Source organism: Coturnix japonica, chromosome 2 (assembly GCF_001577835.2).
Source record: "Coturnix japonica isolate 7356 chromosome 2, Coturnix japonica 2.1, whole genome shotgun sequence".
NCBI classification, from domain to species: domain Eukaryota; kingdom Metazoa; phylum Chordata; class Aves; order Galliformes; family Phasianidae; genus Coturnix; species Coturnix japonica.
The window spans coordinates 9,143,420-9,169,306 of record NC_029517.1 but is presented as its reverse complement, the minus strand read 5'-3'; the positions used below and the strand labels follow the sequence as shown (position 1 = coordinate 9,169,306).

At 45.0% G+C, this 25,887-nt stretch overlaps 1 protein-coding gene across 6 annotated transcripts in view; it reads left to right on the top strand.

Moving 5' to 3' along the window:
- The first annotated feature begins 360 nt into the window (after positions 1-360).
- Positions 361-25,887, top strand: part of DIP2C (disco interacting protein 2 homolog C) — a 255,726-nt gene continuing 230,199 nt past the window's right edge. For 3 of the 6 annotated variants that reach the window (XM_015853070.2, XM_015853073.2, XM_015853069.2), the window contains exon 1: positions 362-731. In XM_015853070.2, coding sequence (XP_015708556.1) covers positions 647-731 — 85 coding nt within the window. In that variant the 5' untranslated portion in view covers positions 362-646. Of the gene's footprint in view, positions 732-25,887 lie in introns of all 6 variants that reach the window. The other 3 variants (XM_015853072.2, XM_015853074.2, XM_015853075.2) reach the window with 3 other exon arrangements.

The window sequence follows — 25,887 nt, the reverse complement described above, 5'->3', positions numbered from 1 at the left end:
GGGCCCTGCCCTGCGCCTCACACCCCGCACACACACACACACTTTGTTTCTCCCCTCCGCTCTCCCGTAGCTCCATGTGCCGCCGTTCCTGTTGCGCCCCCTGGGGGCCGCGGGCGGGGCGGCGCGGTCACGTGGCTGTGACAGCGGCGCTGTGCCCGGCCGGCAGTCAGTCAGTCAGTCAGTCAGTCAGTCAGTCGCGGCAGCGGCACCGCAGCGCCAGGCGCCGCCGTCAGCCCGAGGCGGGGAGCAGCGGGGCCGGGGCCGAGTCGCGGCGGGCAGAGCCGCGGGGCCGGGGAGGGGGGAGGCGGCGGCGCGAGGGCCCGGGCGCGTTGGGAGCCGATGCGGAGCGATCTCGAGCGGGCGGCGGCGGCGGGAGCGGCCATGGCGGGGCCCCGCTGAAGGAAGCGGCGAGGGAGGAGGAGGAGGAGGAGGAGGAGAGGGGAGGAGAGGAGAAATCTCCGCATTCCCTCCCTCCCTCCGCGCCCCGTCCCCAGCGCGGCCCGCCTCCCCCGTGCATGCCCCGCTGAGGCGGCGGCGGAGGGACTTTGGCATCCGGCGCGGCCCCGCCGTTCTCCCTCGCCCCTTTTCTGCTGCGAACAAAGGGGGAGAGCGGGAGGAGGGCAGAGCCCATCTCCGCCTTGCGAGCATGGCGGACCGCAGCCTCGAGAGCGTGTCGCTGCCCCTGGAGGTGCGGGCCCGGCTGGCCGAGCTGGAGCTGGAGCTCTCCGAAGGTAAAGGGGCGGCTCCCCGCATTCGCCCCGTCCCTGCCCGCCGGGCCGCGGGGGGAACGAGGGAGAGGGGGGAGCTCGGGAGGGATCGTTGCACCTGGGAGCGGCGCGGGGGAGGTGGGAGCGGGGAGCGGCGGGGTCCGTGCGGCCGGTGATGGGAGATGGAAAAACGCTCGGGGCGGTTCGTGTCCTGCCGAGAAAAGGAGGAAAGGAATGAAAGGAAAGGAAAGGAAAGGAGAGGAGGAAAGGCGGCTTCACCGGGATGCGCCGCACGCGTGAAGGCTGCGCGGCTGCACGAGGGGCGGCATCGAGTCCGCGCGTCGGGCTCGGCGTGTGTCGGTGTAACGAAGCGCTGGGCGATAAGGTCATGTGCAGCGTAACGCTGCGAGGAAACGACATAGATGCGGTTCTGGGGCTGTTTCTCCGTCTCGGTGCGGCTGCTGGGCCCGCAGCCCTCAGCCCAGCCCCGTTTGCAGCCGTGGGTGCTGCGCCTCGTATTAAAAGCACGGATCCCAGCGCCCATCCGCACTGACGGGCTGCGGCTCCTGCAGCGCTGGGTGCGTGGGGCCGCCTTCGTGCTGCCCGTGTGTAACGGTTTGTGAGGCTCCCGGGCCCGTAACATCGGCGGGGAGGAGCCGCTGTTGACATTGTGCTTCCCCTTAACGCTTTGAGCAGAGCGAGCCGCTGTGCTGCTGGTTGCACCCCATCGCTTCCCTCCTCCAAAGGCTGCCCTGGAAACACGATATAAGAGAAGGAAACCTCCGCGTGGCCTTGTGTGCGGTGCTGGCACGGAGGGCTGCTCGCACCTCGTGTCTGACAGCCCTGCTTTGTGTTTTTTGGTGTGGGGTGTGTAACTGACTGTGTGCCGGGTAATTAAAACGAGAAGACCAAACCCAAACCTATTGAAATCGGTCAAAAATCTGCTAATTCCGTGTGCTGTGACTACAGTGACTACAATTAGTAGGTTTGGTACTGATTGTTTGCTGTGGAGAACTGGCCATAGTCTGACCATACCAACCCGGAGTTAAGTTGTTTCCAAGGCTACTCAATGCGTTTTTAGGCCCTGAATGTCCATCCCTTTATATATGTGATTAACCTGGTCAGGTTGAGGCCTCCTGCTGGTGCCAGAGGTGCACACGGTGTGAGTTGCTCCAGCACGTGCAGAAATGCCATTAGGGCAGAGGCTTAATGTGTGTGGTGTCCTGGTTTGTTTGGCTTTCTGGGGTCCGGGGATGGTTGTAGGGAGCAGTCGGGTGATGCTGAAATTGCAGCAGTCATTGCACACATAGATCTGACCGTGGTGGTTTTTTGTAGCCAAATTCTGGTTTCCTTACTGATCTCACAGCAGTGATGCTGTAGCTAAAGCTCATGCGGTGGCTGCTGTGTGATACGTAGCACGTGCTTTTAAGAGATAGGGCAGAGTGCCCTTTCGGAGAGCGTTTGGGCACTTCTGTGCTGCTGGTTGGTTTGGAGTTTGTCTGGAAGGCGTTTACTTTGTGCTCTGCCCAAATGGTTTCTGTGGCACTTCTAACCCAGTGGTTACTGTGGGAAGGCCGGGTGCCTTTCACCTCCCTTTTGTTGTGGTCTGAATGCGTCTTTTTTTGTTTCAAACATTGCTATTTACATTGTACTATGGATGCAAATGAGGATCACCATGTTAGATTTAGTTGCCTTCATTTCTGTCGTTTAGAGGCTGAAGATCAGTTAAAGTCAGAAACGCTTCCCAAGTGTCCTCAGAGCGCGTGTGCCCGTAGCCTCCCCCGTGTGGGAGAGTGAATGATGTTGGTAGCCTGGCGCTTTGACGAGTGCTGGAAATGGCTTTCAAGTTGATGTGTTGGTATGTGATTTTATGTTCAGCTCCAGGCAGCGGTAGCACACTTCTTTATGGCGCTCTCACTTCATTTTGGGAGGGGAAAGTGCCTCCGTGTTTATCAAAACGTAGAGACGCAGCAGCACTTGAACTTGTTGAAGGGCATTAGAAGTAAGTGGTGGAATCTTCCTCATCCAGCCCAGTGTTCTGAAGAGATTTGTTTTGCTGTGTGTGACTGGATGTGCGGAGGGCTGGCACGCTGCATACGTGTTTCTTGATGCTCTGTAGTAGTTTCCACTGAGCGTAGCGATGCTTGCAGTGCTCCAAGCTGCAGCCTTTCTGGGCTGATGCAATCAGCGTGTCACTCTGCAGCCCTTGTTCTTCAGGGCTGCTTAGGATTTTACGAGGCTTTAGTTTTCTAACTATGTATAAAATTGCACTGGATGGAAATAGATGAATCATCTTGGTTTTTTGGAATAGCTCGGGGGGTTGGTAACTGAAGAACTCATTGAATAATACCAGAAGTCTTAAAATATGTTGGACTTTGGTTTTTTCTTAATGTAATTCAGAGCCCCTGCGTTCTTAAAAACTCTTAAGAATTAAAAAGCACAAAAAGCCCCTAAAATACTTTCCTGGTCTTCCCCTCCATTTAAGGGCACACGGGGTTATACTGCCCTTCCAATTACATCCTGGGGGAAAACCAGTTGGGAAAAGGTGCTCTCCAATATTCTATCCAGGTGTCAGATCAAGTAGGTGAAACAGTTAAAAGAACCACAGACGCCACGTGGAAAATGTGAGAAACGTCCTGCCTTGAGCTGCTCTACCCATATTCCACGCTGTGCATCCAATGCTCTTTCATTTCAAATGCACAAGGTAGAGGAGATTTTGTTTGAGCCCTTCTTCAAAGGCTACTTGCAAAACATATCAGCAGATCTTTAATGAATGGTTACTTACTCCCAAAGGCTCTGAAGGTGAGCTCAGCTAATTAATTCAGTCCTCAGCTTTGCTTGTATCTGCTGGCTTGATGATATGAATTGGGGTTGATTGGGTTGTTGTTTGGTTGTGTTTGGGACACAAAGTCATCTTTCCGATTCACTCCTTGAATGGCAGCACCCTGCTTAGCACAACCTGCACAGTGATGGTGTTTAGCAGGTGGGTCCAACCTGCACAGTGGCAGTGCTCGTACCTTCTGAGTTTGGCTGAGCAGTGAGCTAAGAAATGCAATACTCCTATTTGCTTATTGTTGGTTTTTTGAGTCATTTTGGTGCAGTTGGCTCATGTTTTCAGTCCAGACTTACACATAAAGCTGAAATCCTCTCATACTAGATACTAGCCCTGAGGCTTTAAGAAAATATATCAATTACCATGAGAATTGTGATAAAATCAAGAGCGATAGCAACTTCCTTTCTCTGTAAGAGGAAGCTCCTCTCATCAGCTGTTTTGTTTCTTGGATGGTGCTCACATATGAGAGGGAGAGTTCCTTGATTGTTTTAAAGACAGATTAAATTCACTCATGACTTAATACCAATTTGCATTTAAAGGCGCTGGAATTTGAAGTCTTTTTTTTTATCTCCCCACTTCATTTTACTTAAGGGCTCTTAGTGGATACTATTGTGTCAGAAGGCTTCGCTGTCACTCATTCAGTTGAAGTACATTGTAGTGCCTTGTAAAACAGACTATGCAAATCTCCAGGATGTTCCCGGAGCAGCTGTCCCGAAGGCACGCTGTAAATATACCTTTATTGCCAGCTGATGTTGAGCAGCATTGATGCCCAAGGGTTACGCTTAATAGATGCTTCAAATGATCTTTACTGTATTACACAACAGCCGCGCTCGAACAACTTTTTCCAAGGATGTGTGAAAATTGCCGGTGGGGTGTCAGTTTTATAGGCAAAGCAGGTGGTGAGCAGCGCATTTACAGCAGGATCATGCGTAATAAGGAGCTTTGGGGAGTGTCTATTTGGTGCTGCTGCAGGAGCCTCGTGCTGCTTCTCTTTGCCAAAGCAACAGCCCAGTGAGTGCATCAGATTGTTAGTCACCGTGTTCTTCTTCTCTAGGAGGATATTGACCTGCCTGTTGTTATAAGGGGAATGCTGTCATTTTGAGTTGAATAGCCTTTATTCTAGCAAGCCAGATATTCTTCCATATTGAATAAAGTCAGGTTTGGTTTTCCTCTGTCCTTTGTGTTTAGTTTTTCTCAGGACAAAATATTTTCCTGTTGCACAAAAGGCAGATATAATGAACTAATTTGTGATGGAGGATTTGGGTTGGGGAGGAGAGCAGCAGAAGGATCAATGTTTCTCTAAGGGGACATCAATAGACTTAGTTCGGTTTTCATCGCTCGGAATGGATGTTTGTGGTGTGATACGGATGATCCTCAATGTACCGTAGCTCTTCTATACTTAAACATGCACTGGCTGCATTTTGATTTTTAAGAGGCTGTTTGTATAAGGCATCACGCAGGACATAGGATTTCTTTTAAAAGAACTGCTTTAATTCCCCAGCAACTGTCAGGCAGGATGAGTCAGTGCAGTGCAGGAATCCAGCACAGCACATAGCAGATTTGACACAAACTCTTAATCCATTTCACATTATGCATGTATATTTCCCAACCTCCCCAGTGGCTCAGCTTCATTCTTGGCTGAGTCCTGATGATCCCATTCTGCCTTTCTCCACCTCCAGCTCCTTTTTCTTCTGGAGATCCCAATGCCTGTGCATGGAGCCTGAGGGAAGGAGGGCAGATCCGCGCTGCTTGGTGTAATCCCTTGGCTGAGAATTGGATCAGTTGCTGTGCTTGGCGCTTTGATAGACATAGCAGCCTGTTTGACATCTAACCTGCAATGTTCAGAGCTCTGTTAAGTGCCTGTGTGTATATAATTGTCACAGTGTTTTACGGCAGGAGCTAACGTTGGAGGGTATATGATGTCTCGTCTCAGTGGCCTCTTTTTGAGCATATCATTTGTTAAATGGCTGGATGAATGAGAGAAGCAATTCTTACAAAGTACTTTGATGATTTGAATGGGAAAGAGGTGTTTCCTTGTGACTTTTGGAGGTGTGGAAGTGCTGTTTGCTTTCTGAAGGCTGAACTAGGCCCTTAGCAGTGCGGGTGTTGAAGCCTGATGTCTCACTGATAGGCCGCTGCTTGAAAGTCGGCCTAGACTAGTAAAGGTTTTAAGGTTTCTGGTTGGTTTAGAGACCTGAGCATAGAGTACTGATGGTCTTTTTCTGAGTGTGTGGATGTCTGTGTGCCCATAAACATCCAGGCAAGATAAAGAGGCTCTGGCAGTAGCCTCCTTGCACAGCCAGGCCTGGAGGTACCTCGGAGCTGCACCATTACTTTGTGTGGCCCTTCTGGATGAAACATAGCACCAGCAGGATGGCTACAAGATACATCTATTGCCATTTAATGGAAAAAGAGACCCAGCTGATCATCTAATGCAATTGAACATTCCAGTCCCAAGGTTCCATCTGTGGTACAAATATTCATATCGCAGACTTTGATAAAACAATCCAGAAGGGATCTGTGGGACAGAGGGGGCTGAAGCAGCACTAGTGAGCCTTGGGAGCCAGGAGAAAGCTGGAGAGTTTATTTGGGTTATTTGACAACCCTTGTGTTGGGGAAGGAGGAGCATTTGCTGATAGTGGAAAGCTGTTTGTATTCGCTGTTCAGAACATGAGAAGAACCAGCTCCTGGGAAAGGAAATTAGACAAATTCAGATTGGAGATAAGACAAAGTATTAGTAAGGGCAGATAAACACTGAAATGCTTATGTATAAAAGAAGACTCAATGGCTTTAAAAAAAGGAAGTGCCCTTGATGGTACACTTGATAGAAGACTCATTTCTAAGAAATACTGAGTGTAAGAAGTATGTGCGTGGAGATAATGCGTCCTCCAGTGAACTCTGCTCTTGACCAGAAATGCAGTGTGACTGGGACGTCCATAACGCCATTGTACAGCCAAGTTTGGTCCAGTATAGTAAGGTATAATTTCCTGGTAACTTGAAAGAGCACTGCAGCACTTGAGAACTGCAGGTTTTGTATGTTTTCAGTAGTGAAGATTTGACATTTACTTGCAGTAGTAATTTTAAAAAATCAATATTGAGCGCCGTAGAGATGTAAATATCTCACACTTTGAGAGGATCTCACATATAGTCAATGTATTAATACTTGCTTCCGCACGGACTGCTTAAATATTCTACTTGTAGCTCAGGTGACTTCTGTATAAGCATGAGTTTTAAAAGGTCTTTAAATACTTACTATACACAGCTTAATCATTGGCTTTTAAGTAAAAGTGTTGCACTTCTTAATAATTCGGATGAAGCCAGTGAGTGAAGGAGCCTTCAGCCAGAAATGGGCGCAGTGATGTTAAACACTGCCATCAATTACTGCATTGCTGGAGACATTTGGTAGCTTACGGTAACATAGTCTGCAACAGTTCTCCCTCCGTCCTACACTTGTACAGCAACAAATACAGGCAGGCTGGACTTCTTTCCATTGGTGCCTGTTTCTCTGTCCTTCTGGGAGTGCTCCAGGCTGGTTCATGCATCAGCTCTTTGTGCTTTTTTTGTCCTGGACCTCTGTGCTTCTGAGGCACAAAGGATTTCAGACTGAAGTCCTCTTGTTGGTTAAAGTTGTTTATTATTCCTCGGCGGTGATCTGGTTTTCCCAACCAGCAGAATGTTTTACTGTATATTTTGATAGGGAAGTGTAACCTACAGCGTTAGGTCTGACACACATCAAATTGCCTATTTTTATTGCTTCCTTTGTACTTTGACTGTTTGTTGTTGTAATTGGTCGACTTTGGTAAGTAATAAATGCAATTCCAGACTTTCTTTATGAACTGTTCTGCTTGTGGGTACACTAGAAGCCTGTAGTGAGATACAGCAAAGACTACAATAGGAATTACCATAGAGGTCGTGTTGTAAGTCTCCCCAAAACAGAAGTATGGCATTAATCAATGTAAAAACAGAACCTTCGTTCCTAGGGGCTTAAATAAGGAGGGAGTTCGAGGCATGCCAAAAGAAATTCTTGTATTTATTTTTTCCCTCAGACTGAAGCCCGGTTTACCTAAAAATAAATGGCAAGTGATGTTGGCATCAGGACTGCGCTGCTGGGTGTACTTCCACTTAAAGCTGTGCCTGCAAACAGTCAGAAACAATCTGTGATATTTAGGGATCTGTGGATTGGGAGTGTAATAGAGGCACAGTCTGACAGATACTCCTTGTGTCTTGTCCGTCCTGGTACTGAGAGAACATGCATTTCAGACATGGTCCTCACATACATGGAGCAAGAGGCAAAATGTACAACTGCTGGGAAAGTACCAGCCCCTTAATGGCTGGAGGAGCAGTCTGGATTTCCAGAAGGTGTTACTGTTTGCTGGAAGCTGCCATGATCACAAAAGCTCCTTAGTGCTTCTGGTGCTCTGTCAATGATGGCGCGTGGTCAGTGTTACCTCCTCCTGTGCGACAGGGAGACAGCCAGGCTGTGATGTTCCACAGCCTTTAACTTTTTCTTTCCCTTCACCTCTCTGCACTTACCCCTGATTCCACTGTTTCATTGAAATCTGACTTCTGGGGTTTCTCTGCAGAGCAGTCATGCCCTACTATTGCAGGCTGTGGTAAGGCAGCCATCCCCACCCATTGTATTTCAGTTCCATGAGCAAAATTCCCTCGTTGTCTGTCTGCCAGCCCTCCCAAACATCAGGCCTTTATGCAGGATCATGTTGTAGATAGTTCATGCTATACCCTTTTGCAATAACCTTTTTTCTGTGTAAAGAATGCTCCTGAGAAGTGTCAGACCAACACTGAAGTCTTCATTCTTAAGTTGATAAAAAAGGCTTCTTACTTGGACTAACAGCCTCATGAAGCTGGTTGTAACGACGCTTGGCTAAAGTATGTGTGTTTTGCTCGTTGCGCTCTATCTTTGTTTTTCTTGTTGCTGTTATAACTCTTTAATTCTACTTTATGTTTGCTCAGAGCCAAATTAGGATATTCTACATGCAGGCTGAGATATTTATAGAGAAACGTGCATCTTAAATTTCCTGAAATCTGATCTGGAGTTATGCCGTTTATTTTCCATCTAAAAATGCATTGATAGTATCACTGTGCAGTGGTGGGTTTTTTTCCCTTCTTTTTTATCCGCATGAAACCTACACTAAACAAAAATACAGCTTACGTAGCCTGCAATTATAAAGAAACTACCTGCAAAGATCCTGCAATGTTTTCTATGTGGTACATTTAAGTTGTTCAGGCATCAAGTATGGATAAGAAACTGTATCTTCAAATCATCTTTGCATATGCATGAGTACACCTGTTATATAAGCAGCGGCAAGTGCTGAGATTCATCCTGTCCTGTGCCACAGTGAGAGCGGCGGAGAAAAACAAGATCATTTGTCAGTTTAAGTCTTTTAAATCCAAAGTGGAGCCTTATCTCTCTAATAGCCTAACACCAGAGAAAGATTCTGTTTGTGTTCAGCAGGGCTGCATTCATGTGACTGTCAGCGGCTGAGTTACTGCTCTGAGTTCTATATAAAGATTCCTGTTTCTGCCCTGCCCAGCGCTGCTGTTTAGAACGATGTGCCATGGGCCCAGAGCTCCTGCTAACCTCAGCCGTTCTATGCTGTACCTCCAACGTTATCACCTGTCAGTGATTTTATGCTTCCTTTTACTTCTCTCCAGGATGTCACACGGTGTGTGTTTCTCTCAGTGACCTTCTGAGCCTTTTCCATGGTAGTTTGTGCCTCTTCCATGGTAGTTCCTCAGCTGAGTTCACCAGATGTTTAAATTTCAGTTATAATTAAGCTACACACACCATGATAGTCAACCTAAGTGCGTTGTGAGAGGAGAAGCACAACACTTTGAGCAGAGATTTGATTTTGAAGCCATTTCTCTTTATGTTACTGTTACCACCACCTTGATCGTGGCGGTAAATCTACATCTTATGTAAATGCTCTAGAATCCAGGCGTGGGTAAGGCTGCTTGTGATAACTTTAATGGTGTCATTATCAGCATCACTCAGGTGTGTGACTGTCAGTGGAATGATTCCTGGTGCTCTCCCTGGTATGGGAGAAGTGCATGTCTCATTATATCTATGGTAAAAGCCCCTTTGGTTCTTTCTGGATCAGGAAAAGCACACAGATCTCAGTGGCTTTTAAAAGCATTTTGCTTGATTACTGATTAATACCAATTCTAGATACAAAAATACCTCGAGTGTTGTTGAGATCATTTATCGTTTTTATTGAAACTTGTATTAAGAGTCTCTTGCAGCTGGAATCGTGCAGTTAAATATCGCTTCTGTTTTTAAGCCAGCAATGCAGTCATTAATCCTCCAGAGCGAGCAGGAATGCAGCCTTCAGATGCTTTGGCATTGGGGAAGCACCACAAGGAGCTGTGTGCTGTGAGGTGGCTGCAGTCCTCAGCTGGGTGTTGGTCCTCATGCTGTTCGCTCTCCCCCAGCCTCCAGGTTCCTCTTGCTCTATAGAAGGGATGTACAAAGAGAGAAGGATGATATTCTGGGGCTGTGAACACAGCTTTTAAATATGAAAGAGCTTCCATATCCACATTGTCTCCTGACTGTTCAGCGAGCAGGTGGACATAGCTTTTGCAAAAGGAAGTTATGCAGGGTATGGTCCCAATTCAGCAAAGCATTTTAAGCATGTGCTTCAGTCTGACTGATACTGAGAGTTTAACTTAAACCCAACTGTCACAGATGGAGCAAGCATCTCTTTTTGCATGGAAAAAGCAAATCTTTGTCATTTTCACTGCTTGCTTAAAGAACAGAGTCCAGTATAAATGAAGAGATCAGAAGTATATATATATATATATATATATATATATGTATATATATATATATGTATATATGTTTGGTACCACTGTGTGAAAACAAAACTGGTAGTAGGGTAGGAAGAAGGCAGAAGAAGGGAGGGCAGAAGAAGGCTGGAGCAGTTGGGTTTTTTTGGTCAGCATTGCCTTAATGCGTGTGATTCATAATCAATTTCTGTAAACACCAGCCAAGGACTGAAATGCCTTTTTCCTGTTTACCCTGTTGGAGCCTGTAAGTCAGGTGTGAAAAACTAGATCTAACTGGGCAGCTTTTCAAAGCCGTTCTTTCATCTTCCTCTTAGCATCCATCATGTTGTTTTCTTCAGCAAACCTCTCATCCACTCAACTTGGTCTGAAGTATCACTGTTTTCCTATTGCATTTTGCTTCTTTGATCTGCTTGAAAATACAGTGGCTGCAAGGAGCAAAGCCCTGGTGTAAAATCTCGCTGTGTTCCAGCCCTTCACTGTGGTGCTTCATGTGCTCTGAACAGCAGAGCAAACTTTGGGTTGTTTGAGCAGTGAGAGGAAATGTCTGCAGAGCCCGGTGCGGTGTTCTTGTTTGCACCTGGTCCCTGTGCTGTAAGGAGGGTGAGAAGTGTCTCTATAGGATGAAATAGCGAATATTTAGGGATAAAAGCAGAACTGGATAAGGCCTGTGTGTTCCATGTAAAAGCATGTAGCTTAGTTAAATGTGATACCTTAGAGAACCTAAAAATGAAGGCGTGGAAACATCTCTTAAGGCAATGATTTACTTCTGTTGCTATTGAAGGAAGCTGCTTTTTTACATTGTAAAACTTGGGTAGTACAGCAACTTCATTATTTCTACCTGCTGTGTGTTTCTCCATGTCTGTATATTGAAATAAAAAGGGATATGTGTGTGGAGAAGATGGGGAAGGAAGAGGCACACGCTGACTCCTCAGATGAGCAAACTTTCCCACTTAAGGGCATGGTATCTGCAGAAGCAGCTCCATAGCCATAGGCTCGCATGGGTTACCCACATCCTGAGTCACAGACTTCTCTCTGCTTCGTGGATCTGAAGTGTGAGCCCCTTCCCCACCGTGCTTCCAATTCCTGAAATAACTGCTGAGGTCAGGAGGGACACGAGGCAGATGGCTGTCACTGGGCGGCCCTTTAGATTGAGGCAAAGTATGGGGGGTTTCTTGATGTTCAGCCTCAGCTGTTTGGCACGAGATGATCATTTTGACCTTACTCTGCTTATTCCTTCTTGGTAGAGCTTTGGGTTTTGTGCTGGTTTACACCCTTTCTAATGAATCACCAAAGCTTTTGTTGTGATACTGACTTAACAAATATCTTTATTCCAGTTACATTTGTGATGTCTATGTTTCACATGAAGTGAATTACATGCTGCTGTTGCTGAGTTTACAACAATGTCTTTTGGCTTGGAACAATTAATGTTAATAACGCTTAGTATATCAAAATACACAGTGAATAAAGTAAACTTCATTGTGTATATTGTGAGGCTTATTTTAACACGTTGTGCCTTTCGAGTTGTAGTATCCAGTGATCTCTGTAGGGACATCTTGTTACAAAATGCTCTGACTCTCACTGAACCAAATTTAAAGCTGGAGCAAATTCAGACCATATAATTGGTGGGGAAAATAATGAGAGGCAAGTTCAGTTTGGCAGACAGGGACACAGATACTCACAAAGTCTTAGGATGGAAGGAAAAGAGCTTTGAAATCCAAAGCTGTTCCTGTTAGATGACAATCCCTTCCCGTGCTGGGGAAAAACTGTACTGTGTTTCCATCTTGATGTACCCAGCATCAATTCATCCTCAGGTCAGAGATATCGCTCTTAGATTTAGGAAACTAATGCTGCATGTGGCTTCATAAGAAAGTATTAGCTTTGGACGTGATGTATTATTGACAAGGCTGAGGTTAATGTAACCTACTATATTGAAGTTGGACTCCATTAGACTTTAAGAGATGGAATCGCTACTTTGGGAGCACTGTGCTACAACTTAAAGCCAAGAGCAAGTGTTTTTCTTTCTTTACCATCTGTTGTAAAAGATTTTGGGGGCATTTGGTTGTGAAGGGTCTTGTGCAAAACTGATGTCCACGTAGAAAAAAATGTGTATCAGAGTATTGCTGCAACATTGGGTGACAGTGATTTATGTTTATTTTCTCTATGGAAGCGCATAGGTACAAACATAGTTTCATGGGACACATTATTTTTGAGTTTAATTCATATTTGAGTCGGTTGGAACTGAAACTTGCAGTTGGAACTGGACGTAGATTTCAGGCTTAAATGGTTAGGGACTCTGCTGGATAGGGCTGGATTACAGTCCCACAGCTAGAAAGAGTGCCCTAGAAACTATGGAAGAAGCAAATTTGTGGCATAAAGGATTTAGTGTGAAGAAGGCTGAGACTGTGTAGGGCACCTCAGCCATTTGGAGGCTGTGCTGTATCCAGCCTTGTGAGTTCCAGCAGTTCTGAAGAACAAAACCTGCTTCTGCAGCTATTCTAAAGCCCTGTGATCTTTCCAGAATTGAAGTGGTGTTGAGTTCACCAGCCTCGAAAGACTTTCACATCTGGAATAATTTTATTCATGTTTTTAAAAATCATCTAAACAATATTTGATTATAATACTGTAACACTGTACGCTGCAAGGGATGTCCTGAAGTAACAAGCCTGAAGATCCTTAGAACTTTTCCTTTTATTGGGCTAAGTATTTCCACTGCTATAGCTGGGTAAGTAGCGTTCTGGATGTAGCCATAACATTTAATAGGCGGGAGCTGCAGTCTTGAAAACACATGGTTCTTCTTATTCCCTCTTGCCTTTTTTTTTCAATCTATCTGGCACTGACAATGAAGGAAAAACAGTAATAATCTCCAGTGGACAACAGGAAGAATATCAAGTTGGAACGTTTTAGTAGTGAAGCTATGAGCATCTGTTCTTCAGCACCAGGAGCTCAGTTTACCTTCAGTTTAGTTCTGCTGTTCAACTGTGAATCTCTCAATGTGGCATCACCCCAGATGCCTGCACAGATCCTGTGCTTATGAGCAGAACTGGGATGACCACAGGTGTGTTTTGCTGCCAGCTGTGTGAATTCTCCACTCTGTGCACTAATTAATGCTGTTGTTATTATGCTGCCCTGTGGATTGGAGGGCCTGAAGGCGCTCACTCATTCACTCCTGCCATGGGGGCAGTGGCTTTTGTGGCTCTGTCAGAAGGGAATGGTGGCAGCTGAATCCCAGCTGGAATGAGCATGTCTCTGCAGATAACTGTACCAGAAAAGATGCAGCTCAGTTGGGAATGTGTGGCATGGTGCTCTAAGGTTTGTATGTGACTCTCCCACTCTTTAATTCAGTCATTTTGAAGCCCATCTCTAGTTTAAAAGTTTCTTCACTAGGAGAGTGGTTAGGCCCTGGAACAGGCTGCCCAGGGAGGTTGTGGATGCCCCGTCCTTGGAGGTGTTCAAGACCAGGTTGGACGGGGCCCTGGGCAACCTGATCTAGTAAAGGTGTATGTTTGGTGGCCCTGCCAGTCAGGGGGGTTGGAACTTCATGATCCTTGAGGTCCCTTCCAACCCGGGTCATTCTGTGATCTGTGATTTAAATATTATCTAGGGGGTCATTTTTCATGCTGGATGTAGTCCTAGAAAAAACAATGATTGATCTTGTGGAGTTGATCATGGATGTCTATGCATTTTTTCATGGATGTGTGCAGCACGTGGCCCGATCCTGACTGCCTCCTGTCAGCAGCCTGTGCTGCCTGCTGGCCCCTGAGCTGTAGCCGGGTGTTATCTGGTACAGTGCTGGCTGCTGTGGGCCTGAACTGTGTCAGGGAGACTGCTCAGTGCTGGGAACCATGTGGGGCAGTGCATGACCCCGTGCCCTGCCCCTGTCGTGTTTCCCAGCTCAGGGACAGCCTGAGTCCTTCAGCCATTAATGGAAATGGCTGCTTTTGAAAGGACGACACAGCAGAAGCTTTAAAACTGAAGTTTTTTCATAGAAGAGAAAGTCAGTCGAAGAATGCAAGCAAGTCTGGATACTGTCCCACCGGTGGGGCTTTTGCTGTACCCTTTGCTGTTCTTCTTTCCTAATGGGAAAGTGAATAAAGCACACACATTTCCTAGAAGTTGTCTGCCTGACAAAAGGTTAAGATGATGGTAAATAGAACATTGCCTTGGGATGTGGAGGTTTCAGATGCTGGCATTCACACTTTCTGTAGCAAGAAAAAGGGAGAACATCCCTGTGGCTGTTGCTGCAGTCTGTGAGGAGTGTTGTGAGGTGCTGAGTTCCTGAGCTTATGGGGCTGGTGCTGCAATGAGCTGTGGTGGTGTGGCACGGTTTCCAGGATGAGTGTTTGCTTTTAATGAGGCATGTTAAAAAACCTTTGTTAAAAGCCTCGATGTTCTGCGCTTTGGTCATTTGTTGATCTTTTAATTTTTTTTATTGCCATGAGCTGATGTCATCACCGGATCCTCCTTCCAATTTCTGAGTATTGCTTTAGGTTGCATCATAGTGTTAAAACTGCCTCAGATATCTGAGAAGAGTAAGGAAATGACCCTTCAAAACCAAATCGTGTCAGTTTTAAGCAATGCAGATGCTAAAACAAGCTGGATGAAACCAAACTGGACTTCAGTGGGGACATTTCTTTTGGAAGCTAGAATTTCCTTTTTTCTTCTCATGTCTCTGGAACAGTCCCATCAATCCAGGTTCTTGCATGTTCATGCCGTAGTATTTTTAAATGTCATTAGGATTTGGAGTTCATTATAAAATCGTGAGGACAGCTTGTAGGAAAAATTCAGCCAGACAGACCCCTGTGGGTAGTTAGAAATTGTCATGTTGGGAAAAAAAGAAGGTCCCAAACAGCTTAAGGCAATTCAACTGTTGTGATACTATCTGCAAAACAGAGAGCAAACTGGGGGTTATTATAGTGCAAATCATAGCACAAAGATGTACTTGGATTTAGGAAGTTATTAAAGCGCTGTTGTAGATGGGAGTGTGTCGATTCTGGGCTGTTCAGCCCAGGCTGCTGGAGCACCGCAGTGACAGGGATGGACAAATGTTATGGAGTTTCTGGTATAGCCACTTGTGTGTGCTCATATTTATGTGATATTTTCTTTTTGTCTCCTCCCTCCCTCCCCCCCCCCCCAAAAAAAGGGGGGGATGTATCTGGTTTCCATTCTTATCTCGGGTTTACGTGATTTGCTGTGTTACTCGTTCCAGTTGCTCATGTTGAATCTCTCTGTGGACAAGTATATTTTTGGCTTGCTTTCGTCTTCTAAATGGATGCCACTTAGTGCAACAATGCGCCTAATGGAGTGTAATTCTGCGGTCTGCAGTTCGGGGGGTTTAGTGTTATTGATGTGTGGTTTCAGATATTTGGAATATTTGTTTGCTTTTTACGAATTGTTACTGTTTGCTGCGTAAAGTGATAAATAAAGTTAATTATTAACTGTATTCTGGCCAAAAAAACCCAAAACCATTCATGGCTTTTTGCTTATGGCTGAGTGACAAATTGAGCAGCCCAGCAGCGTATCCCTGCATTTCCCTTAGTGCTTGCAGCCCTGGGTGCTGCAGTGCCCTTCATGTGTTTTGCTGTGAGTGTTCCCCTGCCACTTCTGTTGGTTATGAACTGGCAAGGATTTAGCCCAGGTGTATTTTAGCATTACAATCTGCCTTTGACACAGTGGCACATTTAACAACAGTGTGTGCCTTGATGCTCTCTTAGTGTTTCTCCTTCATTCTTAGCGGCATCCACGTGTGCGTGTCAACCTGAAGTAAAGATGGCTGTGATGCAGGAAATGCAGGTCAGTTAACTGGCCTTCGTGTGCTTAGAAACAGTATGTTGAGATGACACAATGCAGAATTGCATTGTAAAATCACTTGGGTCTGGCAGAGGAATGTTCCTACCGCCCGTCAGTTTTCAATGGGCAGTGTTTCTTTCTGTGGATTCAGTAGCACATTGTGTTGTAGCCAGCAGTGCCACACAGTATCAGGCTAGAAATAGCGAGGGAAGGATTCTTACCGACAGTCATGTTTTCCGGGATTGTTCTGGGCAACGTTATCCTCCTCCGAGTTAGCTGTGTAAAGATCTGATGTGACACAATCTTCTATCATCCCCTTCCTATATATCTTATGGTGTTAAGTAGGCATCCTGCCTTCGATGTTATTATTTCTTCCTGTATAGATTACTGCTTAGGGCATGTCCACAGAATCAATTTAGCTGTGTCCCAAGTGCACCAAGAGCCACAAGATGCCATGTGCGTGCTCTGCTGGTGGTGCAGAGCTTCCTGCAGCCTTGGGAGCAGCACTCTGCCTGCACTCTGGGTGCTGGCCTGGCGCTGCCACTGGACGTGAGCAGAAAGCTGCTCAAAGAGGGGCTGTGTGCTGATGGTAATGTTAAGCTGTTTGTTGTGGGTTTCATTTGGCGTGGAGTTTGTGTTTCACTGACATGACATCCTGCTGCTTTAAGAGTATGTCTCGGCCGTACACAGCGAGGCTCCATGCTGAGCAGTGGGAACACCTGGATGCACTTTCCCTCTTATTTTCAGTACTCCAGTTAGTTGTCTTCAGCAATGGGTGAGATTAAATATTGACATTAGATGCTATGGCAATACTTCTGTTCAGTCACTTTTCTCCAAAAGACAAAGGTTTCTTCATGTGTGTGTCCTTGCCAGGTGAAGCTACTTAGGTCTGGCAAGTACCAAGAAATAGTGAGGAGCCATTACTGGGAACTTCTGACTCCTACAGTGTTTCTCAGAAAGCAGTTCCACTGAGCTCTCATTTCTCCTGGGCTCTTGCTTTTTTCATTTTTGACTCTGTGTGTTAACTGGCTTCACAAGTGCTTTATGTGACAGTGTTACAAATAACTCCACCTTCTCCTCCAAACCAAGGCAGGCAGATTTCTTCACGAGGCATGGGGGCACCTGTGCGTGTCATTTGCTAGCAGCAGTGGGATGTTGCTCTTGATCTTGCATGGTGACCTATGGAAGTAAGTCTTGCATGCATCCTAAATAACCAGTGCAGTTACTTGTAGCCTAGAGATGCAAAAAATCCTTTCTGTAAGGTCTTAATTGCCTTTTAAAATCTCATTGTGTTTGTGCTCTTGGGAGCATCCTTGCTTTTGGTGAGTGCAAGGCTGGTGGGATGCAGTGATGGAAATACACAGTCACCCTTTCAGATGGAGTTTTTAGAGCACGTTTCTCCCAGGCTGAAGGTTGAGTGAAGGCAGCCAAAAGCTGCATCCAATCCAATGTGCAAGGAAGTGCCCTGTGTCGGGGTCACAGTGTGGCCTGCCACTATCTGTAATTGTAAATGCAATGGAGATGCTGCACTGCAATGCTTTGTATGCAGCGTGCAGTACATAATTATATGAAATGAGTCACATTGAGATAATAGGAGAGGAGACTTAATAAAAGAGTGTACCTGTAAAATGTACTGCACTTGAGATTCGGACTGTATTCATAGGCAAAACAGAAATGGGAAACCCAGACTGTTTCCTCAGGCAGGGCTTTGCTTGGCATTGGAATGTCCATAGGAAGCTCAGTGTGTTTATTGGGTAGTTTTTAGTTTGCACTGCTTTCAAAGACAGCAGGGGCAAAAGAGTCTGTAATGGCTCCTTATGGCCTTTTCTATTTGTTAGTAACCAAAGCAAAGCTGTTTGAGAAGCTCTCTAGATCCTTGCCAGCAGCAAGGTAGCTACTGCTACGTCACAGAGCACCTGACTCTAACAAGCAGAGCCCTCTGCTTCTCCCTTCATCACGCTTCTTTGCTTCCACTGACTATAGGCTGTGAGCTCCAGCAGGCTGAAGCACAGGCTGTGCTCTCCCTGTCTGTGTGCAGTCCTGGTAGCATCTGTTAAACTAGGCTATTTTTTCCCCCCCTTTCAGCTTAAAGAGCTTAAATATAATTTTGTTGAGAAAATTGCTTCTCATTCACAAGTACGTTTTATTGATGCAGCTGTTTTCCTTTAAAGGAACTTCCCTCTTTGCCCACGTTTCCATGTTAACCCATTGAAAGAATGCCCTTTGAGCTCTTGGGAGAGGCTGAAATACTGATGTAGGTAGTTGGACTTGCAGTCATCTTTACCTTACAAAGATGATACCATCTGAAGATTATTCTAACAGAAAATCCCTCCAGCTCCAACAGAATTTCTTCATTCGGGGACTGACTTTTGTTGTCTTACAATATGCTTTAGCTCCAGAGCTCATTTGTTTCCTCTCCCTCTTTAGATGTTTTTCCACATGACATAAATAGAGGAGATCATGAAACTGCCACTGTGACATATATTTAAAATGATATACACGCTTACCAGCATATTGAGGAAACCTGATAAATGTTCAGACCAATTCTCATCTGCAGTCAGGACTAACAAAGACTTACCGTGAAATCCATTTCAGTCCTGCTTCCTGCTCTTCCAATACATTTAATTCAGAAAGTTGCAAGTTTGTGGCTGTGAGACCTTCTCCTGTTTCCAAAGTCACACTCAAATCTGTTGATTCTTTCAATATAGTTCTTTGAAATATGATCTTGTCCTGTCTAAAAGAGCTGTATCTTTTTCTGAAGACACATATTCTGTACAAGCACAATTTTCATCAGCACTGGGGCAAAGTAAAAAGCTCGTTTAAAATGCATGGAAATAGTGCTCATTAATATGAAGAATCCATTTAGAGAGAGACTTTTTAACATAGCTTCTTTCTTCTAATCAGAGCCTGAATTATTGGAGGAAGACCTCGGGTTGCGTTGGAATTACATCTTTGACACTCAATCAGATAGCAAAGGGGGAAGGAATAGTTATCTTTTTGCTGATAGAAACATCAAAATTCTTACAGTCCCCTGGACTACAACTGCCTGTGCTCACGTGCACTGAGGTCACATCGACTGGTTTTGTGGTTGCCTTCAAAATGGGCACGCATCCTGCAGATACCGCGTGCTGTGTGTGTGGCTCCTGTTGCGACGTGCTCTCCCGCAGTGGCGGGATGCCGCTATGGTATTCTATGGATGCAGGCAGCAAACAGCGTCTTACTGTTTAGAAACCCGTGATATTGTAATTTCAAGTCTGCAGAGAGAATTTAATCTTTTGAAAGACTGGAAGTTTTCTGATCCCTAAATGGATTTTATTCTATTTCTCCTATTACAGAAGTAAGAAAACGGTAGGCGCCGCTTGAAATGCGTTGCTGAAAAATTACATATCTTGGAAACTTTTTCTTTGGATTAAGTACGTGGGATGCCACCTGAGCTCAGTGCTCTCCAGCAGCATCAGAAGAGCCCCCCGCGTGGCACCTACATGTTCATTGCCTTGAAATTTTCCATTTCTCCTTCAGTGTGTCCTTGGTGCCTCGGGATCAGGCAGAGGGAAGAGAGGAGCATCTGATACCAAGTGATAAATCTTGTGACATTTAGGAGAATGGTTCCGCAAGACTCTAGTGGGGAAAATCTGCCCAGATTGGATCCGTGCTATCCCGTCATCCTTATCGAGTGGTATAGATTAAAAGATTAAAACCTGAGACAATGTTTGCTTAGCACATTTTGAGTGTAAGCTCGGGTAAGCTACAAACAAAAAGAAATTAAGTTGAAAGTAGCTCCAACAAAGAGCTGCTGCAATTTATCCTGTAGGTTAAATTTAATTACAATTTATGCAGCACATTTTCGTATATGCAGGCAGAGTTCTTATATATTTGTAGGCTGCTCTGAAAGTAATGCCTCCTATACATTTCCACATAAACTATGATAAGTACAATGAACACAATAGCACTATTTGATAGAGCAAATTCTTAGCTACAGAGTGCTGTTTTTCAGCATAGTCATTACCGATTTAGGTGGATCAGCTGATTCGAATGTAGAATTAGATTTGTTTGGTGAGAGGTATGAATTTGTTTGGGTGTTTTGGTGTTTTGCACCAAAGTGCCTGAAATTATGTAGAGAGACCCTTGTTGTCTGTAAATCCAGGTAAGGAGAGCAGAAACACAGAGATCAAGTACTCAGCGTTTGTTAGCTCAGATGAGTGTCTACTGGCATCTGAATCCACATGATGTAAACTGAGGCCTTTATAGTCCCTTCTGTTGACTTTCCTACCCGGGAGGTCATTGCTGGGTGATGAGTAGGCTGAAAAGAGGTGGTAAATTCCATGAGCTCAATCTAAACCCTTCAGAAGCATTTTCTTTCCACTGATTTCAGTGATGGTTGAACCAAGGCCTATATTATAACCTAAAACTTGGAATGCAAGCCTACTGCCTTGTAATTTAAACTAATAATCTAAGTTACCTTCTGGGACAGAGATATACTGAGTTCAGCACGTTGGATCAGTTTGTCATGCATTTTCTGTATGAGTAACCACCACTGCAGTGTGATTCATGGCCTGTGCAGTGCTTAGTATCACCAGCTCATCAACAAGCTGTCCAGACGAGGCTGAAGAGGTAAAAGCAGCCCATGGAGAGTGTAGCAAGATACCTGAATATCCAGGGTTAGAGAATATCCTCCCTGGGGCAGGCCTTGCAGGTCAGCCCCAATGGCAATTGGTGTTAGTGGTGTGAGTCAGCAGGAGGTGTACAGTAATGGCTGTAAGGATTTGCACACCTTTGAAACACCTTTGGACTCCAGGGTCTCTCGATTTGCAGCTTTCTTACAGTAAATGCAGGTAGAAGACATGCTGGACCAGCATTTGGGCAGCTCTGTGACTGGGGTGGGATTTACCCTGCTGGAGTTCCTGCTCCCTCGTTTTGAAGGAATTTGAGATTTTCTTTGTAGTTTCATTAGGAAAAAGTGCATGAAATGGTCTTTTTTAAAATACCCACAGATGTGCTTGGCCCCATTGCCTGTAGTAATGCCACAGCAGTGCTCTGCAGCAGCTTTGTGTCTCACTCCAACCATGGCAGCAAGGAGTGATGTGATAGCAGGTCCTGGGCCTTTTTTTTCAGTCATAAAAAATAGCCATAGTAACTTAGAGGCAACAGTGCTTTATTTAGTGGATATTGGTTTGTGAAATAAAATCTGCTGAGTTTATTTGGTTTATAAAATGCCCTATAATGCATTTTGAGGTTGCTGCATGGATGATGCTGTGCAGCAGAGAAGGTTTGCCGACAGTTTGATTAACCTGCACTCCTAGATTTCTAGTTCCGTTATTTTCTGTAAACACGTAATAACACACTGGGTAGTTTTAGTTCCAAGTAATGTCATTAAATCAATACAGCTCAATGTTATTCAGTCAGACTGTGAGATGGCTTGGCAAGATGGGATTTTTTTGCTGTTAAATTTTGATTTATTTATTTTTTTTTTTCCCTTAAAGGGCCATCTACAGTCTCCAGTTGTATTCTCTTGAATTTCTGTAATGTTATTGCTATGTAAAAGAAAATGTGGTGCAATTTAGTGTATGCATTATTTAATATTCCAGGTTTCTTATCAATCAGATGATTGAGAGTTACCAAAGCAGGGCAGCTAACTTGTGGAATGTGTTAAGTGGTTGTTTTCTGAGATGAATATCATTTCTCCATCACTTGCCATGCTCTCCTTTTGTTTCTCTGGAGATGCATCTCAGTGGGTGTGGAGAGATCTGAATTCATGCACATGCATTTTGTGCTGCATTCCTGCCTTAATTTAGAACCCTTCGGAGACCAGCTGCAGCCTTCCTTAAATAAGGAGCGGGTGGGTTGTCCTGTGACGTGCCCTGCAGATGGACACACGAGGTTACAGCCATGTTTGGCGGGGCTTGTTATCTAGTATTGACAGTGCCAGCTATAGAACTTATGTTTCCTAAATCAAGCGTTATCTCTGTTTGTTTGTTTGTATTGGCTTTGAAAATTAAAGCTGTAATTTCAGCAAAATTGAAGTGAACAGGAAACCTAAATTGAGGAAGGTATGTGCGCCAGTCACACAAGTGATTAGAATTTCACAGCTGCCTATGAATTGAATAGGTCGTCAGTAGAAATAAAGGCAGTTATTGAAGGGGCAGGTGTTGTGTACAGTGTGTGATCACTGGTTCGAGGTGCCCTGACACTGTTTAATAAGTCAAATAAAGAAATACTTTCAGAAATACCCTTACTACAAACAAATGGAGCCTGTAGGGATATATCATTTCTGGACTAATTGCACTACAACCATGGCGAAGGCTGAACGTTGTTGTGGGGCCCTGTGTCTTCACTGCTGCTTTTACCCTCTGAGCTCTCTGGCTGCCAGCATTTTACTTAGAATTGTTGCTTATTTAGAACTGCTTATGGCTGTTTGTACCCTTTTTCCACCCCCCACCTTTTCCAGTGTTATTTCCCGGTGCATGACTAACCAGTTCAAATGAAGTAGTGCAGAAATCCTTCTCCCACTGCGAAGCAAATGGGGTTGGCTTTCAGAACTGAGCTGGAGGTTGATCTCTATGGAGCTAACATTGCTGGTTGGACAGACCTGGGGTCGTTTAATCAGCCACAGCCCCTGGTGGGGGCTTAGCTCGTCCTGGGCAGTGCTGGGGCAGTAGGTTGATGCCCCTCAACTCTGTGGGCTGCTTGGCTCCAAACTACTGCAGGGCCAAGCGTTCTGTAACTGGGTTGCAAGAACATCTATTTCTGCTGCTAAAGCTGGTAATTCAAAGTGATTTTTTCTTTCCTTATTTAAGTAATGGGCTTACTTTGCACCTGTCCTAATCCGCAGAGCTGTGGCTTGAGAGGGGAGCTCTCATCCTTGGGTTTCAGTGAAGGTGAGGCATTCAGGTGTCTACAAATGTAAATGATTGGATTATATTTGAGGTGAATGGGAAATGACTTGATAAAGACGAAAAGATTACAGATGACCTGTCCAGTTCCATACCCCATTTTGACTGTAAGCTACAACAAAGGCTTACCAGTACGTTGAAATACTTAATTCACGTGTTTAAAAACAAGAGCGTGATATTTCACATGCTTAGGATTTGAACCTGGTGCTTCAGAATTGATAAACTTAAAAGCAAGGAATTGTTGCTAATTGTTTGTTATACGTGAAGTAAGAGGATGCCATGAAATGCAATTTTGAAGCTTCCACTTCCCATAAAAATTCAATGGAGTCTGGTCAGACCTTTAGGGCCGGGTTGTGGCCACTGCACAGAAGGAGCTGGGGGCGGAATGATCCAGTCCACTTTGGAAGGCCTACAAAGAGCCAACTAGACTGCAGTTGTGTGATTTGTTATATTTGAATATATTGGAAGAATACTGAAATATTTGAAAGCTGTAGAGCAGTGTTTGCATTCATATGACAATTTCCATCCTAATTCCCAGCCTGCAAAGCCTATCGCTTTCCTGAATTGGAGCTGCCTCAGAGGACTGCGGCAGCCAAGGACAAGAAGGCAGGAATCTGTCTGGTTTCCAAAAAGCCCTGGGCCATCTTCTTTGTCCATAGCAGGCACACAGGGTATGGATATTTCAGGTCTCATCTGAAAGCTGCAATGGAACAGATTGCCACAAGTTAGAGGTAATTAAAACCACATATTGAGGTAATCGGTCAATTCAATTCTTCCTCCATAGCAGTCTGAGATGTTCTTATGCTGTTGTTTTACGCCAGTGCACAGAATAGGTGGCTGCATGCAGCCTTCTCGTGCCAGCAGAAGAGAAATGTGTCTGCAAGCATGAATGATAGGCATGCCCTCATTTGTAGGGTGCATATGTGAAGCTTTGTATAGACAAAAGGGGAATGTGAAAAGCTCTCTCAGGTATTTTGGTCCTTCTGAAATACAGAGTCTGTAAACTCGTAGTCAGTTGGAAATTTCCATGGGGAGGATTCTTTTACTGGAATTGTAAGAGCAACTTGTGTTTCTTCTGCCCATGCAAGAGTGTGACTCAGTGGGTAGTAATGACAAATGTAATGAAGGACAGGATGGGAACAGCTTTCCCAAAAGTAAGACTGTGTAGAGCAGTTCCTGTGACAAACCCACTTCTGTGTCTGTTGTTTCAAACCAGTGTTTTACATGGGACTTAGGAGTATTTCCATATGTAGTGTAAGGCAGGCAGGTTTTGATTCTCTCCTCTGAAGAATTTGGCTGTTTTTCTGAGGCTTATTTATGGGACTTTGCTGGTGACCTGCCCTGTGCCATGGTGCACATGTCCTGGCTTTGAGCCCTGTGGATGGGGAAGGACTTTCTGACCACCAGCCCAAGGCTCTGTTCAGGCACAAGGGGAGGTGAGGCTCTGTGGGACCATCACTGCTTGCTCCATCAGTCCCAGCTGCCTTTGCTGTGGTGTTTCCAAGCTGTGGGAGGCATTTCCCTGCATTGGCAACACCTGCTGCTGGAAAGAATCCTTAGGGGCCATCTACTGCTCTGGGATTCCTCACAGCTCCTCCTGTTACTTCATTCACTGCAGATGACAAGGTCCAAATGCTGGTCTGTACTTCATTTGTATTTACCTTGTGAGTGAAGTCCCTTTCGCTTTGTATTTCCTTGGTGAATGGCTGCTTTTAAGGAAACTGGACCTTGTGTCCCAGAGGAGTTAATGCAGAAGTAAGAATAGCAGCAATAGTTGGTGCCACCGTTAATGGCTTAGGCTGATGTGGGCAGTACGTCACTGCTCCCCTTCCCAGGGTGCAGGAAATGAAGTGAGGTGAGCCAGAGCAGATTTCAGTCCTCTGCATAATGAGAGATAATGTGATAGCCACACATGGAGGATTAATTTTTGCTTGGGAAGTTTAATTAATGACTTGCAAGAAGTCAATTTCTGTCTCCAGTCAAACCAATGAAGGACAGAAGATCAATTTTCCATCTGTATCTTGTTTTGTCTGTACTGGATCTCCATGAGCCTTTTTCCCTTTGTCCCCTTGGTACTTGCTTTATTTTAAGACTGCTTATTCTAAATGTGCATTTGAGCCAGGGCAGGGCAACAGGTGAAACTGATATTGTCAAATTAATCTTTACTCATTAATCTCAAATAGCATTGTGCCACAGTGGTCTGTATAAAAGCAATTATCATAACCTGTCGTTCTAAATCAGCATGCCATGGCTAATGCTTTGGCCTCCTTCCCTCTGATTCTGTCATGCTCTGGTGCGTTTTCACTTTGGAAGACTTCATCCTGGAAGAAAACGCTTCAGGGTGTTTTATTTTCTTTTTATTCCCTCCCACCCCAAATAATGGCTTAATTCTGTTTAACTGGGTTAATTGGTGTTAGCCAGGAAGTAAATCTGTTCTGGCAAAGAGGTTGAAATAAAAACTGAAGCAACCTGTACGTTGGCCATGAGTGTAACCCTCAGATAATACAATGCTAGAAATTTGTGTACCATTGTAGCAGGTCTCCCTAACAAGGAGGGTTTTGCAGTGTACAGGACTGACTTTATTTTCAGACTGCTACTGAAAGACCAGCTTACTTTTAAGCATTTCCTAAGGGGACTGCTGATAGTATTTAATCATGACTTCTTATCTGACAGAAGGAAAGCTCTAGGAATCGCATCTTACATATGACTACAGAGGAAGCCTTCCTCAGGTCTGTGCTCCATTTACCAACCTTGGAAACTTGGTGCTTTCACAAAGAAGAAAATGATACAACATGCTTTCATTTCCTAAAAGACTGTTTTCCACAAATCAGATGAGTGAAACAGATCCCCTTTCAGTTGATTTTAA